General features: G+C 45.1%; 1 protein-coding gene across 1 annotated transcript; it reads left to right on the forward strand.

The window, feature by feature from the left end:
- Positions 1 to 1,679: 1,679 nt before the first annotated feature.
- gspt1l (G1 to S phase transition 1, like) lies at positions 1,680 to 17,473 on the forward strand. The gene is made up of 15 exons (XM_056605091.1): positions 1,680 to 2,183; positions 3,956 to 4,012; positions 4,698 to 4,742; positions 5,269 to 5,517; positions 5,753 to 5,786; positions 7,365 to 7,442; positions 7,582 to 7,762; positions 7,952 to 8,106; positions 8,396 to 8,536; positions 9,569 to 9,662; positions 9,884 to 9,964; positions 11,751 to 11,924; positions 14,174 to 14,263; positions 14,903 to 15,071; positions 16,489 to 17,473. The coding sequence occupies exons 1-15, from the start codon at positions 1,991 to 1,993 to the stop codon at positions 16,539 to 16,541; spliced, it is 1,794 nt and encodes a 597-aa protein (XP_056461066.1). The 5' UTR covers positions 1,680 to 1,990; the 3' UTR covers positions 16,542 to 17,473.
- The last annotated feature ends 490 nt before the right edge of the window (positions 17,474 to 17,963 follow it).

Genomic DNA, 17,963 nt, shown 5'->3' on the forward strand with positions numbered 1-17,963 from the left:
TCACTTTTTTAAGTTTAGATGTCGTGACTGCGCTTCTCCAAGGTTTGGTTGGCGTGACCGCAGTTGGTTAGGTAGGGTTCTTCTTTAATAATTCGTTTTTTTTATATTATGAAAGTAGGTCGAGTCGCAATGTGTTAAAATTATATAACAATGTGTTATAAAATATTTATACAATAGTAATAGTCGATAAAGTCAGAAATCGCCTCCTATAACTGATATATTGTAAAAAGACTGTGCCCTATCCCCCACGGCCTCATTATAACGTCTTTGACTAGTTGCCAAAAAACACATCACGTCACACATCATGCAGGGAGATTGCTTAGAATACAGTTATACAGTTATCTCTACGTTTTCTGAAAAAACAACAATCAATATATATATATATATATATATATATATATATATATATATATATAATTTAAAAACAAATGTATAGGTGTGTATATATGTGTGTGTGTGTTTGTTTGTGTTGTTATTTTTTTTTCGGGTTTTGATAAATGCACGACACAGACTGACTTTCAAACACACACATCACACAAAATCCCTCCTCCAACAGAACTCATTTCCACACTGTGAAACACAGGGGGGTGCTCCACCCCCAGCCTTCCCCCTGGATCAGTAGGTTGAGGAGGGGGAGCGGGCTGTCTCTGTCGCCATCATTGAATGCCGCAATTACCGGAGTCACCGCCTCTTAACCCTCGGGACTCCGGCAGTATTTCAGCTTGACCCAGCGAAGACGTCCAGGGCATCGTCCATCGGAAGACGAGGTTAAGAACCCTTCTGGGTTACATTATTCAGCCACTGGTACAGTTGAGTTGTTGGCGCATCTGCTGACAATGAAGTCGTTGATGAGGAGGCCGGACTGATTCCAGTATGGAAGCTGGGGATGGCAGAGAGACTGATCATTCAAAGCTTCCTTGCATTTGTGTCAATTCGTTTGGGGTCGCAGACAGGAAATGGAGGGAAACGGCCAGGTTCAGGAGTTAAAGTTTTGCTTCTCTTTTGTTGTTGAGTGGCCGTTGGGAAACTACCTTTAGGGGCCACTTCTGTCACCAATGTAATGATTTGAGGCCTTATGTAAAATGGAAGACACAGATTGACTTCCATTTATGTGTATAGGCCTAACAGATCTTAAACAATCTTTAACTGATGCATGCCTCAGATCATGCTGCAACAATTTGCACACTCTCCAAGGAATGTACGTATGTATATATGGATGGATGGATGGATGGATGGATGGATGGAGGGATGGAGGGACGGAGGGAGGGAGGGAGGGAGGGAGGGAGGGAGGGAGGGAGGGAGGGACGGAGGGAGGGAGGGAGGGATGGACGGATGGATGGATGGATATGTTATGTGATGGAGGTGGTGGTTGGGACCTCAAATAAATGGAAAACCCTAAATAAACCTACATAAACAAATTTCTTAAATATGTTTGATGTTGGTAGTTGGATGTTTACAGTTAAAAGTTTGAACATTACTTATTAAAAAATATGACAACTAGAATGACAAGTATGACAAAAATGTAGTAGGCTTCTGCTCGGCCCACTAAAAAAATGGGTCCCTTCAATTTAGGGACCGCTGGCAACCCCTGACGTAAATTGTCGTTTTTTTCTTTTAACGGAAATGTAGTTTTTCTTCGGGATATGTAGTTTTCTAGCCTTCAACGACATCTACAGTGCATTGTGTGAACTTGCACCCCGAACTCCATTTCCCAGGGCTAACACCGGTCTGCTCGATCGATTGACGGGAGTCAGCCGCTCACGCGGACTTTCTCTGGAACTATTGAGTCGTCCGTCCCGCACGCTCGTTTACCGAGAGAATCGGTCGGTTTTATCTCCACGGAACGGTCAACATCAGAATAAGCGCTCGACTGACGAGGAATTGTTTCGCGTCGACAGTCGAGATCAAGAGCGCTATTCGGAAAGACTAAAGCGTAGACTAGGAACTGCGTTTCTGAAGTCTCACATTAGTTTCAACCGAAGACCCTACGATGGACCCGAGAGAAGCTGCCCCCGACTGCTGGGAGCAGGAGGACGACGTGGAGGCCACGGTCGTGGGTCCTCTCGAATCGGCACTCTCAGATTTAAACGTGAACGCCAGAGACTTTGTCCCGAATATAAACGCTGCTGAGTTTGTCCCGACCTTCGCTGTTAAGAAGCCCACGGAGAACCACGACCACGACGGTATGTTGGCAGTCGCGTTGAGGAGCTACGTTAGCTAGCGCCGTTTGAATAGCATGTAAGCCGACTAGCTCCTCGGAGAGACACACGTCCCCGGAACACTCCAACTGCTTAGTCAAAATGAGTTCCCCCCCCACCACAACGTTACAAAGTTTAATGTTGCTCATATCTACAGGGTTGTCGAGCAACCCGGCTTATTATTTGAAGATTAACAATTTGCCAGAATTGTTATATATGAAGTCGTTATGGAGTGGCAACGTCAACCGGCTCCTACTGAGCCTGCCGACGTTTGTCTTTATAATTACTTTACCGTTATGTGTAATGATAAATAGGGCAGGTCGAGGTGCTGATCAACATCGATTGGCAGATTCTTTAAAATACTAGTGTCCCTAATTACGAAGGCTAACCCAACTGAAACGGCAGCAGGACAAAGTTTAGGCTGTCGCTCCACTTCATATGACCGATAAAGGTGAGTCCTAGGAGGGTGCTATGACGTACGTGGAGACTCCTTCAGGCAAACTTTGAAGGGGTAAATGTAGGGTAAGGAAGTCACAATGTGTGCTTCATAATTTGACACGTTTGTATTTATCCATGAATCAATATAGATATATGTATATTTCATTTGATGTGTTAATAGAGATGCACACGTACGACTTAGTTTGACTTGAATACGTTTTCCTTTCAAAGGTCCTTTAAAAGTAATTCGATGTACTTTTCATGCAGGTTATTCCAGTTGAGCATTAATCCGCCCTAATTACTTGATGTTGAATAAAGAAACAAAAAAGCACAGTTCATATCATAGGTTGCAAACTATTGTGGACATAAGAGGTAGCATTTTTAACTTAAACTAGGGTGACAATGGGTGTGAAAATTACAGATTACCCCAAAAGCTTGCCAGTCTAGGTGTAATTGGTTTATAGACTTAGCTGTTTGATAGAAATAATGCCAACATTTCCCTTAAAGGCCTTTCACAGACATAAAATACAGCCTGTTGTAAAAAAAGTAGAAATGCTACTTTTGAGCACATGAAAGCAAATGGCATGTGATCATTTTAATCTTCTGTGGTGTCGTTGTAATGATAGCTGTTCAACACTTGGTTTATTCAGAGATGCAAGGTAAACGAGCTTGCACTCTGGAGGTAGTTCATGAAGCATCCCTCAAATGCCGGTAAATAAACCACTCTACAGGTTCTAATTGACCCAGGTAAACCTTCGTTCTGGGCGGGATGGCAAAGAGGCCGCGCTTGCAGGGTCCGACTTATCTCAAATCTGTGAAACGTGTTGGAGTAGAAGAGGAGCGGACTGTTGGCTCTACCATTATGTGTTCTGATGAGGTACTGGTGTTAGCATGAATATCAGGTGTCTAAATAAAGCATAGAATAAACTAATATCACTAATACCATGGGAAAAATAAGTAATTCAGCTTGCCATTAACCAATTGTTTGTCCATATAGACCAAAGTCTTGAAAAAGCAGAAATGCAATTCTCTAAAAGCATGGAGTCCTTTAGGGAAGGAAGGAAAGAGCATGTGTTATTCAAACCATACCAGATAGGTCCTAGCTCGCCGTCTTCAGCCATGAGGTCCAAGCCACGGCAAATAATGGCAGTTAGAAATGGACAAAGTAAATGCCAAGCAATTAATTAATTGGGATAATTGTACATACAACATTCTGGATGAAAGAGAGCCAGATATGCTGGTCCTCTTTCAGAATAACTGTTGAAATAAAGCTATGTGGTCAAAGCATTTTTTAATTTTATATTTTCCATATTCAACAGATATTCAAGCTCTGAAGGACAGTGATCTGATGCGGGGAACTAAAGACGAGATCGACGGTAGGGTCCCGTGTGGAGCGATGTTTATCTGGCCAGCCGCATGTCTGGTTGGTCGTTACTTCTACAAGGGCACACGTACTCACTGAGATTCGTACCGACTCTATGGTAGAGGGATGTTTATCTGGCCAGCCGCATGTCTGGTTGGTCGTTACTTCAACAAGGGCACACTGAGATTCGTACCGACTCTATGGAAGAGGGGCGCCTGTGTCCTATTATTCATTATTCTATGGGCCCAACATATGTAGCCGAGCAAGACTTGCACAATAGACACACAGCGACAATTTCATCCATAGTCATTTACCAGCAGCTCAGCTTTTATGTTTATTTAAAAAACCTTGCAACCTGCGGATACCGTACACCCCAGTTATGTCAGAAAGGTTTGATAAAGAAGATCCTGCCCATCCAAACCACTGAAACACATTGTCTGTGGAAAGGAATTGAGTTAAGGTTCCTCGCTTATATGCATCTTGATGGCTGTTGACTCAAGGGATCAATTACAAATTATTAGTTATTATATATATTTTCTTGGTTTTCTTGATGCATAGAAATGCAGCTTTTCAAAAATTGACTTCTACAGAACCCTTCTATGTGGTCTAAGTACGACTAAATCTAGAAAAAAAATATCCATATAGTCCTTGAGGTGTAATTATTCAGCATTTTAGTTAACAAATCTTTTTCCATTTAGGAGAGATTGAAACGATTGCCAAGATGGAAGAGTCAGAAACTGAAGGTATGTCTAACATGTTTTTTGTGTGATTGACTAAGACGATCAGAAGCTGATCATTTCCAATACAAATTTTTTGCCTAGAGGCAACAAAACGGCAGTTATAGATATTGCGTCAATAATAAGCCTGGATAACCCTTGTAGCGAGGTCCTCGCGCCACCCAAGAGGCTGACACGTTCCCTCTGGGGGACGTTTATCTGGAGCCTCCAGGCAGAGGACTCTGGGTGGTGATGTTGTAGCAGGTCTATTGTAAGATCTGGGTTGTAATGATGCGTGGCCTAGTGCTCCATCTGAGTGTGTGTATAGAGATGGCTGTTCTAACCTGTGCACACTGAGTGCTCAACGTGCCCCAGGTGTGCAGCCTCCCCTGGCCCCAGAGTCCACAGACTGGGCCAGGTGAGCCCTAACCAGCCCCCGTCCAGCACCCTGCCCCAGCCCTAACCCTAGGCCGCGCTGCTGAAGTTAGACCTGTACCTTATTGGTCGTCATCAGCAGAGTTGGCTTTATTGGAAGGTGTTTTTGTGTGTACAGCTACGGTAGAGAATGGGGTGTCAGAGACGACCACAGAGGAGGCCTGGGACCAAAAGCTGGCAGAGCCAAACGAAGCGGAACCAGGGGGCGGGCCCGAGCCGGACGGGGGGCCGGAGGAGGTCGAAGTCACCGCGGTGACCCCAGAGATGGTCGAGGAAGAGGAGGAAGTGCCAAAGCCGAAGGTTGCACCTTGCCAGCCTGACGCTCCCAAAAAGGAGCACGTCAACGTAGTGTTCATCGGCCATGTAGGTCAGTGGTCACATGCTCATCCTCTTGTCCTTAAAGCAACGCTAAGACCGAAGCTGGCCTAACTAGAACGCGGATCTCCGGGTATATGATCGCTGTAAAATGGCCAAAACAATTATTTTCGGGATAATGTTGAGGATTAACTTCATACCTTAATCTACAGACCTTGCTCTCAACGTGATTTGTCACAATAATATTTCTATATTATAATGTGTGTATATGCATTTTGTTCTTCCAGATGCTGGTAAATCTACCATCGGGGGCCAAATCATGTGAGTAGCATGTTCCTTGTCCCTACAAAAGGTTTTCAAAGTTCACGTGTTGATGTCAAGAGTCTTTTTAACTTCAATTTACCTCACTTCCACCACCAAAGATACATGAGCAGTGTTTCCCCCATGATTGTTTGGCGTGGTGGACCCGCCCGGCCAAACAATCACAACAAATATAAGATTTAAATGCAATAATAATAATAATTATAAGATCACTGTGTTATCCTGTGCGAGTGCCATTGCTAACAGTCCCTTCATTACTGTGTTGTGAGAGCACATACGCGTCAATTATTGGATCAACTCTTCAAGAGTAGTGGAGGGCAGTGCGGTGTATGGCAGGGAGGGGGTTCATCTCAGGATGAGGGCTGAACTCTGCCCGGGGGGGCGTCAGGGCAGGGAAAAGGTGTCCTCGAACTGACAGGTAAGAGGGTGAGAACAGGATGACGGTGGAACATATTTCTGCCTGGCAACTGAAACAATCCTCAACAGCCCGTAGAAAATCGACCGTGGCGTTATTAAAATGAATGTCGCCTTTTGGCAAAGTGGAAACCATGTTGTATGCGTACAGTCCCAGTCAACTCAAGTGATTCTGTTATTTCATTATCGTCAGTGCACTCATCAACAGGGAAAACACGCTGATTATAATAACGCCGTCGAGAGGCGGCGTTAATCTGTATTTGTAGCCTGTTAACTTGGTACAATGCCCTCTACTGGCCTGAACGTTTAAGAGTGATGGCAATGCATAAGTAAGGGACTTTGTTTCCCTGGTAACGCTTGAGGGTTTGACTAATACCTGAATGCAACGGAAACGTTGTTCACTCCTCCAGTAAATAGGACGGACCTTAGCTACGACTTGGCAACGGGAGGTATTCTAGTCCGCTGAGCTATGAGCCAGAGAGCTAACGATATGGATTGACCATATTTATAATTCGTATTTCGTCCCAGCCTTTATACCACGGATACTCTAGGGTCTGTGATATGATACTCAATTGACCAGCCCTCGTTTTGAAGGCTGGACAGACAATCTGAATGGAACTACTTAGCAGGTGTCTGCATATCTGGGGTTAATGCACACCCTGCAGCCAATCAGAATCGAGTATTCCCCCAGACCGTGGTATGAGTCTGTGTATAGAATGTATGGGTCCATAGTAAGTATTAATAATGGGCTAATGTGTTCATGATGAGCTTTGTTTCCATTGTTCATTTTTAGATTTATGCAATAATGGCACTGTATCCAAGTCATCCTCTCCTAGCGATCACTTTGATTTAAGTTGTGATATACCGAGTGAACCAATATTTGAACGTAAATATAAATTGCAGACGGCCGGCTCAGCCATCTGACCCAGGCAGGTTCTCCCCCGTGCCTCGTCCCTTTGGGGGCTTTCTGTGCGTTCCACCAGGCCTGAAATACCACCAGGGGAAACACTGTTTGAACTGGACTTTATTTCACTACAATAGATAAATATCTACCCAATGAAAACGGGTTGTGTGTGTCTCGCAAATAACAACGTACAAGTGTGTTGCTTCCTAACCCGGTTGACCGTGAACTGACTTGGGTATTTCATTTTTGTCTACCTGAAGGTATCTGACAGGGATGGTGGAAAAGAGAACTCTGGAGAAATATGAGAGGGAAGCCAAGGAAAAGAATCGGGAAACCTGGTAAGAACATTCCCTGCAAGGCCATGTCAAAAACAGAAAATGTGTGAGTTCATCCGTGCTAGTTAAGTAGTTATTCCCAGGTGAATATGGGCTTTTCAGCGCTGATACAGACTTGGCTTTTACTTCTGTTCTCTTTAAGGTATCTGTCTTGGGCTCTGGACACAAACCAAGAGGAGAGGGACAAGGGCAAGACGGTGGAGGTGGGGCGGGCCTACTTTGAGACGGAGAAGAAGCACTTTACCATCCTGGACGCCCCCGGACACAAAAGCTTTGTACCCAACATGATTGGTGGGGCGTCGCAAGCTGATCTGGCTGTATTGGTGAGTCAGGACTGCCATGTCGTTGGTTATTGATGTAAACAATGCTTCATACATGGATCCTTTTGATTCACTCAAGTGTAAAGCCACCTTTAATGTGATATTGTTTTATATCACCATATGACATTGATTATTATTCTGAACTACTACATGAGCCGGCCGTAATCCTATAAACTCTGTGTCTGATGGCAGGTGATCTCAGCCAGAAAGGGGGAGTTTGAGACAGGCTTTGAGAAGGGCGGTCAGACACGGGAGCATGCCATGCTGGCCAAAACAGCCGGGGTGAAGCACCTCATAGTCCTGGTCAACAAGATGGATGACCCGACAGTCAACTGGAGCCTGGAGAGGTACGAGGAGAGGGCCTGGCCCTCAGTTTATAAAGGGGGACTGTAGGCTATAGAATCTGTAGAGTACTGCTATTAAAGATGCATTGAATCCACATTGTGACCTTGCTCAGTTGCTGATTGCATTGGTTTGTAATTATTTACATTATCCTGAATGATCTCTCCTTGCCGGGCTGATTGACTGTAAGATATGTAGTGTAATGCCTTGTGTGCATTGATGATTGAGGAAAGATTGCAGGCTTTTTGAAAATGGGTCCCTATTTGTTAACGGTCGGGTTCCTTGCTTGCGCAGGTATGAAGAATGTAAGGAGAAACTAGTGCCATTTTTGAAAAAGGTGGGCTTCAACCCGAAGAAGGACATCTACTTCATGCCATGCTCAGGCCTGACGGGAGCCAACTTGAAAGAGCCTGTAGATACTTGCCCCTGGTATACGTGAGTCCCCTATTCATCCTCGTACCCAACACAGTGATCCCTCTTCTTCTGTGGTGGATTATTGTACTACGACCCAGAATCTATTGTGAAAACATCTCATATATGGAGATTGTGTTGCAAATATTTTCCCTCAAGGATTGGTTATTTAGAACTATGAGGAACTATGAACATATTACATTACCTATAACATTTAATTAATTGTGTCAGTGTAGTAAATCCTTCTGACCGGTCAGTATTCGGGCCATACCTTTAGTTAGGTAGGTTGATGTGTCTAATGCAGGGGTCACAAGGACCATCTGAGGCGCCCGCAGCCTAGACATGGCACTGCTTGATTTAGTTAGGTAGGTTGATGTGTCTAATGCAGGGGTCACAAGGACCATCTGAGGCGCCCGCAGCCTAGACATGGCACTGCTTGATTTAGTTAGGTAGGTTGATGTGTCTAATGCAGGGGTCACAAGGACCATCTGAGGCGCCCGCAGCCTAGACATGGCACTGCTTGATTTAGTTAGGTAGGTTGATGTGTCTAATGCAGGGGTCACAAGGACCATCTGAGGCGCCCGCAGCCTAGACATGGCACTGCTTGATTTAGTTAGGTAGGTTGATGTGTCTAATGCAGGGGTCACAAGGACCATATGAGGCGCCCGCAGCCTAGACATGGCACTGCTCCACCAACACAGTGCCCTCAGGCCTGTTCTAGACATGGCACTGCTCATTCTGGAACAACTCTACCACCATTTTGAAGTCATTGTTGATAATTATTGTGAGAAATCGTTAACATTATCAGTGTCTTCACGTAGATGAGTATCATTAATCATTAATAAGAAGGTTTGGTTCCTGTTGTTGTCAGTTGAGGTCATGGGTAGGTAGGGAATTTATTTTATTTTTTTATTTTATTTTTTCCTGCGGCAGCGAATGATAGGTAGGTTGTTTTCATTTAAAAACAAGAGAATGCGCTCATCCTTGTACAGAATGAAGGGTTCAACAGGTCGGTGACCCCTGGTTAATGTATGTATTGTTGTGCTTCTATTTCAGAGGGTTACCATTCATTCCACATCTGGACAGTTTGCCATCTTTAAGGAGATCAAATGACGGCCCGGTCCGATTAGCCATTGTAGACAAATACAAGGTAAAGACCCCCAGACCATGATCCAGTTGTTACCAATCCAATGTGGGTTGGAGCCAATGCTCCCTCTTCTTCTGACAGTATAACTGCTAAAGATTTTAGATTTGTATTAGTTAGGCAATCCATTTCTTCTTTTCTATGTTAATGTAGTCACTTTTTAGGTTCGCTGCAGTGAAAATAATGCACATATTTTGATATTCAATACCATATTTTGTTTCCGACAGGATATGGGCACAGTGATTCTAGGAAAACTAGAGTCGGGGATCATCTGCAAAGCCCAGCAGCTGGTCATGATGCCAAACAGGGTAACACATCGCCATCATTCCTGACAACGTTGAGGTTGAAAGTGTCCTGGAGGCTGAGGATATGTGGGCTAGCCGTCGGGGGGCCTGCTAGTTGGCAACGGGAATGCTTGTCGCAGGGCTTCATGTTATCCTCGCCACACCGCGCGGTTGTGGTCCGGATGGGCTGTTTTATAGATTGGTGTGAAGACCTGCAGTCATGAAGGTATTCACAGCCCACACCGCCATAAGGCACATCATCGTGGACTAATGTAATAAGGCTTCCCACGCCATTTGGAGCCAATCCTCAGGCTCTCACCGTACATGCCATTCATTATATGATTTATGGTGCGCCAATCAAGTTCACCAACCCTTAGGTAATGGGAACGGTTGGACCTAATGGCACAGAGCAGATTTCTATAATGTAAGTCTGGGTTAGTAGACACTGACACCAGTAGACGTGGAGCGGACAGTAGAGCCTCCAGTAGACGTGGAGCGGACAGTAGAGCCTCCAGTAGACGTGGAGCGAACAGTAGAGCCTCCAGTAGACGTGGAGCGGACAGTAGAGCCTCCAGTAGACGCGGAGCGGACAGTAGAGCCTCCAGTAGACGCGGAGCGGACAGTAGAGCCTCCAGTAGACGCGGAGCGGACAGTAGAGCCTCCAGTAGACGCGGAGGGGACAGTAGAGCCTCCAGTAGACGCGGAGGGGACAGTAGAGCCTCCAGTAGACGCGGAGCGGACAGTAGAGCCTCCAGTAGACGCGGAGCGGACAGTAGAGCCTCCAGTAGACGCGGAGCGGACAGTAGAGCCTCCAGTAGACGCGGAGCGGACAGTAGAGCCTCCAGTAGACGCGGAGCGGACAGTAGAGCCTCCAGTAGACGCGGAGCGGACAGTAGAGCCTCCAGTAGACGCGGAGCGGACAGTAGAGCCTCCAGTAGACGCGGAGGGGACAGTAGAGCCTCCAGTAGACGCGGAGCGGACAGTAGAGCCTCCAGTACTTCTCCTGTGAAGCATCGCTCCATTAAGTTGCGGACACTTGTCTCATTGTGCAGATGCTAACTACACCAATGATGTTGAGTGAGAAAAAGCTTAGAATCCACAGAGGCAAACAGAGGAAAAGTAATGTTCTTTCGGCCAATTTTAGAAATGCACATTTAATTTTCTACTCATGCATACTGGGGTTCTAATATATCTAGAGATACATGATCTGATACCAGAGACGCTTGATCTGATACCAGAGAGACTGTTGATCTGATAGAGATACATGATCTGATACCAGAGAGACTGTTGATCTGATAGAGATACATGATCTGATACCAGAGAGACTGTTGATCTGATAGAGAGATACATGATCTGATACCAGAGAGACTGTTGATCTGATAGATACATGATCTGATACCAGAGAGACTGTTGATCTGATAGAGATACATGATCTGATACCAGAGAGACTGTTGATCTGATAGAGAGATACATGATCTGATACCAGAGAGACTGTTGATCTGATAGATACATGATCTGATACCAGAGAGACTGTTGATCTGATAGAGATACATGATCTGATACCAGAGAGACTGTTGATCTGATCTTAAATACATTGCACTTCTAAAATGCTTTTTTTACTTAGCCTTCATTTTCTATCTATTTGACTCATTTTTTAACCTTGCCAATATTTTCTTTTACTTATCTATTATATGTTATTGTTGTATGACCATGCTTCTACGTGCAGCGCTCTGAGTCTGCCTCGGGTGGAAGCTGCTGTGTGAATAAAGCTGCGTTGCCTAACGTGTGTGTTCGCCGCGTCCCGCTGCAGCACACGGTGGAGGTGCTGAGCCTGCTGTCCGACGACGTGGAGACGGACGAGGCCGTGCCCGGGGAGAACCTCAAGCTGCGGCTGAAGGGCATCGAGGAGGAGGAGATCCTGCCCGGATTCATCCTGTGCAACGCAGACAACCTCTGCCACTCTGGGAAGACCTTCGACGCCCAGGTGGGTTTGGTTCAGATCTGAGCCCTGGCGCTCACCTTAAAGGGGACACATTAGACCCCCAGGTGGGTTTGGTTCAGATCTGAGCCCTGGCGCTCACCTTAAAGGGGACACATTAGACCCCCAGGTGGGTTTGGTTCAGATCAGAGCCCTGGCGCTCACCTTAAAGGGGACACATTAGACCCCCAGGTGGGTTTGGTTCAGATCTGAGCCCTGGCGCTCACATTAAAGGGGACACCTTAGACCCCCGGGTGGGTTTGGTTCAGACCTGAGCCCTGGCTCACCTTAAAGGGGACACATTAGACCCCCAGGTGGGTTTGGTTCAGATCTGAGCCCTGGCTCACCTTAAAGGGGACACATTAGACCCCCAGGTGGGTTTGGTTCAGATCTGAGCCCTGGCTCACCTTAAAGGGGACACATTAGACCCCCGGGTGGGTTTGGTTCAGTCCTGAGCCCTGGCGCTCACCTTAAAGGGGACACATTAGACCCCCAGGTGGGTTTGGTTCAGATCTGAGCCCTGGCGCTCACCTTAAAGGGGACACATTAGACCCCCAGGTGGGTTTGGTTCAGATCTGAGCCCTGGCGCTCACCTTAAAGGGGACACCTTAGACCCCCGGGTGTGAGGGGGATTAGCCACTACAAGACGTTTTGGAAATGGTCTTGTAACGGCTAATCCCACTTACCTGGTGGTATAATAGGTCACCTTTAAACGCTGCGTTGACAACTGAATGTTCAACTTACTGTTTAGTAAGGCTGGGGGTAAACGATTATTTATTAGCCATATGTTGCTGACAATGTAAGAAGATTAATTATTAGACAATCCAAACGAGGACACCATAACCTAGCTAATAAATATAGGACACAAAAAATGGACGCAGCCTTTCCATCCTAAAAGATGCTCAAAGCAAGTGAGCTAATAATTACTCACTCTCCAGATCCTGTTGCTCAGTTCAGCTGCGTTCTGTTGAGTGCATTGTGTCCCTTTGCCAAGATAGGACGGCAAGGTTCTTTGCTTTGTCCTAGAAAACACAAAAGCAATGCTTAGAACAACAGCTATGACAGTGGGGCACTTTATGTCTACTCTTAACCTCATTGCAGTGCTATGCTATTATTAGTTTATTTTAGAGATGTCCGATATTATCGGCCCACCGATATTATCGGCCCGATATTAGCATAAAAATTTAATATCTGTCAATATCGGTATCTGATTTTTTTTGAAAAAATAAATAAACATGGCACTTTTCCCTTAAATTAAGTTGAAGTATTTTTCTTATTTTGCACAGACAATGTTAACATTTGGAAAGCCTTGTTGCATTCAAGAATGCATCCAGTGGGGCATCACAATAACATTAAGCATGTTGTGTTAATTCCACAACAGGAGATATGTAATGTTACCTAAATTAGGTTTGAGGAAAAATAACCCAAATATCGACATCGGTATCGGCTGATATCGGAATCGAAAATTTAGAGTTGGACAGTATCGCATATCGGATATCGGCAAAAAAGCCAATATCGGACATCCCTAGTTTATTTGAATGCTAACGTGGCTACTTCTAAAAGTGTGTTATGTCCAACAATGCATTGGATCATCATGGCTAGCCTAACGCAGCAACTGTGTTTCTGTGTTGTTTTGTAACATGGAAGTTGCCAGGGGAGCACATAACAATTTGGATCTTGTTCTCACAGTAGCACCAGTTAGTTTCTTGGTGCTCATGCATTCATGTTTATCTAGGGGCTCGTAGAGTACTCTACACTGTACAATGTTTGGTACTCAAATGAACCCTAACCCTCATTTTAATGTTTTCAGCTAGGCTAACCAACGCATCTTGGCTCTCTGTGCAGTTTGTTTGTGCTAGGTTAGTAGCTAAAGTTCACGTCAGCTACTATAACTGAGATAGCTGTGTTCTGTAACGTAAGCCAGCTACCATTCAAGCTAACATTAGATGATAACTAACGTTAGCTAAACAGCTGTCTAGGCGCCAGTAGCTAGCCAACGTTAACGTTAGCCACCAACCCAGCACGAGCAAACCCCACCGCGCGGAGCCCAAGCCACACAACACACCACACAAACATGAAATCCATTTAACAGAGGTTGGTACTTACTTGCTATTGTCTCCCTCACGAGTGACACTGGGGGGCCTCCGGTTCAGAGGCTCCAACACCTGACAGCCGGCAGGCGGAAAGGGGGAATGTTGGTTTGACTAATGTAGAAGTCTAAATGTTATCTTCACCTCTTAATTTCTCCTCTGTAGATCGTCATCATTGAACACAAGTCCATCATCTGTCCCGGTTACAACGCAGTGCTACACATCCACACGTGCATTGAAGAAATACAAATTACGGTGAGCATTTCTTGATAAGCTGTGTTAATATGAAATGCTTGACTAGCTTTGGAAATATCGCTGTTCATTAAGTTTTTGGCGTGGCCAGTTAATTGTGAAATAATGGGGTACATCACCCTGGGAGTGGGGGCTGTATCGTGGGGTACATCACCCTGGGAGAGGGGGCTGTATCGTGGGGTACATCACCCTGGGAGTGGGGGCTGTATCGTGGGGTACATCACCCTGGGAGAGGGGGCTGTATCCTGGGGTACATCACCCTGGGAGTGGGGGCTGTATCGTGGGGTACATCACCCTGGGAGTGGGGGCTGTATCGTGGGGTACATCACCCTGGGAGTGGGGGCTGTATCGTGGGGTACATCACCCTGGGAGTGGGGGCTGTATCGTGGGGTACATCACCCTGGGAGAGGGGGCTGTATCGTGGGGTACATCACCCTGGGAGAGGAGGCTGTATCCTGGAAGAATACTGAATGGGTTAATTTTATTGAATTGATTTGATTGGTTTGCTATACTAGCCCACTCCACAACTGTATTAACACCTGGTGTATCATTTCATTTATAGTCACCAATAGTTCTACTTAATCTTGGCAGACTAACATGTACAGCCTACGTATTGCTGACCTGGTTGTATTTCCTTTCAAGGCCTTAATCTGTTTAGTGGACAAGAAGACGGGCGAGAAGAGCAAGACGAGGCCGCGGTTCGTCAAACAGGACCAGGTGTGCATCGCCAGGCTGAGAGCTGCAGGGACCATATGCCTCGAAACATTCAAAGACTTCCCCCAGTTTGGACGCTTCACCCTGCGAGATGAAGGTAGGCTATACAAACGAGTGGGTCACGCCCCTGGATGGGGCTGGCACTCTGTGCATTATACCACTTCTGACAAATGTACTTTTTGTAAGTCGCTTCGGATAAGTGTCTGCTTAATGCCCTAAATGTAGAATTATAAATCAAACGGAATACAGCATGATCTGGAGGAGTAAGATACAGGAATTGTATTGCATAATAATCATGGAAAAGAGAAACGAATGATTGCTGGAGAACTACGGCTTCACGGGGGGGGTTGGCTCATTATGAATGTTGGATCGGACAAGAGACCAACAGATCAAATACAACCTTGACGGGCAAGTGTCGCAACGCGGAAACGCTACCTGGACCAGAAGATCTGTAGAGCTGTACCTGTTCAACTAGCTCATTCTTGTTTTGACTAATTGACCTGCATCAATTAGCCAGACAAGGATGTAATTCAATCATTGCTTATTGATCTTGTTAACGTTGGAAACGTACTGGATATTATTTTCATAATAAGGAGAACTTAAGCAGGGAACTAATGGGATAATCCTTGGTGGTTTAGTCGTGTTAACTGAACTAATGGGATAATCCTCGGTGGTTTAGTCGTGTTAACTGAACTAATGGGATAATCCTCGGTGGTTTAGTCGTGTTAACTGAACTAATGGGATAATCCTCGGTGGTTTAGTCGTGTTAACTGAACTAATGGGATAATCCTCGGTGGTTTAGTCGTGTTAACTGAACTAATGGGATAATCCTTGGTGGTTTAGTCGTGTTAACTGAACTAATGGGATAATCCTCGGTGGTTTAGTCGTGTTAACTGAACTAATGGGATAATCCTTGGTGGTTTAGTCGTGTTAACTGAACTAATGGGATAATCCTTGGTGGTTTAGTCGTGTTAACTGAACTAATGGGATAATCCTTGGTGGTTTAGTCGTGTTAACTGAATACTGGCAAGCAGAACCAATGGCGTTAAAGTGGGGCAAAAAGTCTTGGGGTGTTATTCATGAATATCCAAAAACCCATTACTGCAGGGTCAATGTACAGACAGATGGTCACTGCTGGAGACCACATAAACCAGTTTTCACAGGATTCCCTTGCAGGTTTTTGCGTAATAACTCGATAATCAATTATTTTTATATGAAAACTTTCAGAAAAATATATATGCAAATATACGCTGTAAATAAATGCCTTTTCTTTATAAAATGCTGTACATCCTTCTTCAGGGTTTACACCGAAACGTGGGTCAAAATAAAGACAGGAAAGGGGAGAAGGTACAAACTGTGGCCTAATTTATGCTTCTAGTCCACCTCGAGCAGTCATTATGTAAACACAATGGTACGTGAGGACGCCTTGCCTTTAAAACCATTGAGGTGGACACACAGCAGCTGTCCCTTGGTATACCGTTGTCTGGTGCTCACGCTTGGCTCCGTTCCCACAGGTAAAACCATCGCCATAGGTAAGGTGTTAAAGCTGGTGGCCGAGCGCGACTGAAGACCGGGGGATACTGCGTGGTCCCCGGGGGGCAGGCAGGGGGCCGGCCTGCGGTCACTCTGGGCTTCTTAGCAGCCCAACGGCTGCACGTTCCCTGCAGCCCCGGCCCCCCCACCAGCCCAGCCCCGGCCCCCCCACCAGCCCAGCCCCGGCCCCCCCCACCAGCCCAGCCCTGGCCCCCCCACCAGCCCAGCCCTGGGGGGAATCGGCTTTGGGGGTTTCAAACAGAAAGGACCTCCGGTGTGAAAGGAATGCCTGTTTTTTAAGCAAAATGGAAAATCCTAAAATGTCTTATTCTACACGAGTCGGCTTTCTCATATTGAGAGCTCAGTTATACCATTTTTTTCCCAATTTACTTTCTCTGCTCAATTAATGATTCCTAAAGAAATTATTTCCTTATTTTTTTTTTTATCCTTTTGAATTGAATCAATAACAATGTACGCAGTTGGAACCAAATGTTTAATCTCCTGGCCAATTGTCTTCCTTTGCTTTCCTTCACGTTTAGTTTATCATGTTGATCATGTCATCAGTGTTGCAGTGAGAACATGAAATAAAGCAAACCAGTATGACAATTAAATGGTCGATGTACTGTCTCTTTCTTCTGACAAATGTACTTCTAAGTTGCTTTCGATAATAGCGTCTGCTAAACTTAAATGTAAACGTAAAATGGAAATACCTATTTGTCATCCACTGAGTAAATCCTATGGTGTCCATTTTCACAAGTTGAATTCTTGATTTAAGATTTTGTCATTGTAATTGTTCGGGAAGTGTCCATTGGAAGCTTTCACAATAAAATAAGGATTATTCTGGCAATTACAGAATATAAAGTGAAGAGAGAGAGATAATTTTGCATTCCTTCAGTGAACCACAGCAACAAATCTAAGCTGACAAAAGGACTCGTTTTTGATAATTGTGTGACTATCAGACCATAGACTAATTTTTTATTTATTAATCACACTGACAAATGTGGGTTTGTGTTCTTCCTACAGACTCACCCAAAAAAGGGAAGTGTGTCTTAGCATATAGACACTTGTTGAACTGTCTCAAACTACAGCCTGGTCATCTTTCAGGAAAGGCAACTGTTTGCATGACTTTTTCGCTTTGCTAACTGGCTGAAGTTAGATGGATGGATAAAATACGACTTCATTTATTTTTTTATCTAATTGAATTGCCTTTGCATAATTCCAAAGCTTTATAAGATTGGTGGCTGGTTTTATTTACCTTGATAAAACGGAACAGCAAAAGTATGGCCTGAAACCATTCATACCAACAGGGTGCTCAATGACGAGGATACAGTTGTCACCCCACTTGTGCCGTAGCAAGTGGAGTTTAAACTATCATTTAGGGGTGGCAATTATCAGAAGATAAAAGGGAAATTGACCGTTCTCCTCCAAGGCATAGTAGGCCTACATCATTGTCTGC

This window comes from Gadus chalcogrammus, chromosome 2 (assembly GCF_026213295.1).
Source record: "Gadus chalcogrammus isolate NIFS_2021 chromosome 2, NIFS_Gcha_1.0, whole genome shotgun sequence".
NCBI classification, from domain to species: Eukaryota; Metazoa; Chordata; class Actinopteri; order Gadiformes; family Gadidae; genus Gadus; species Gadus chalcogrammus.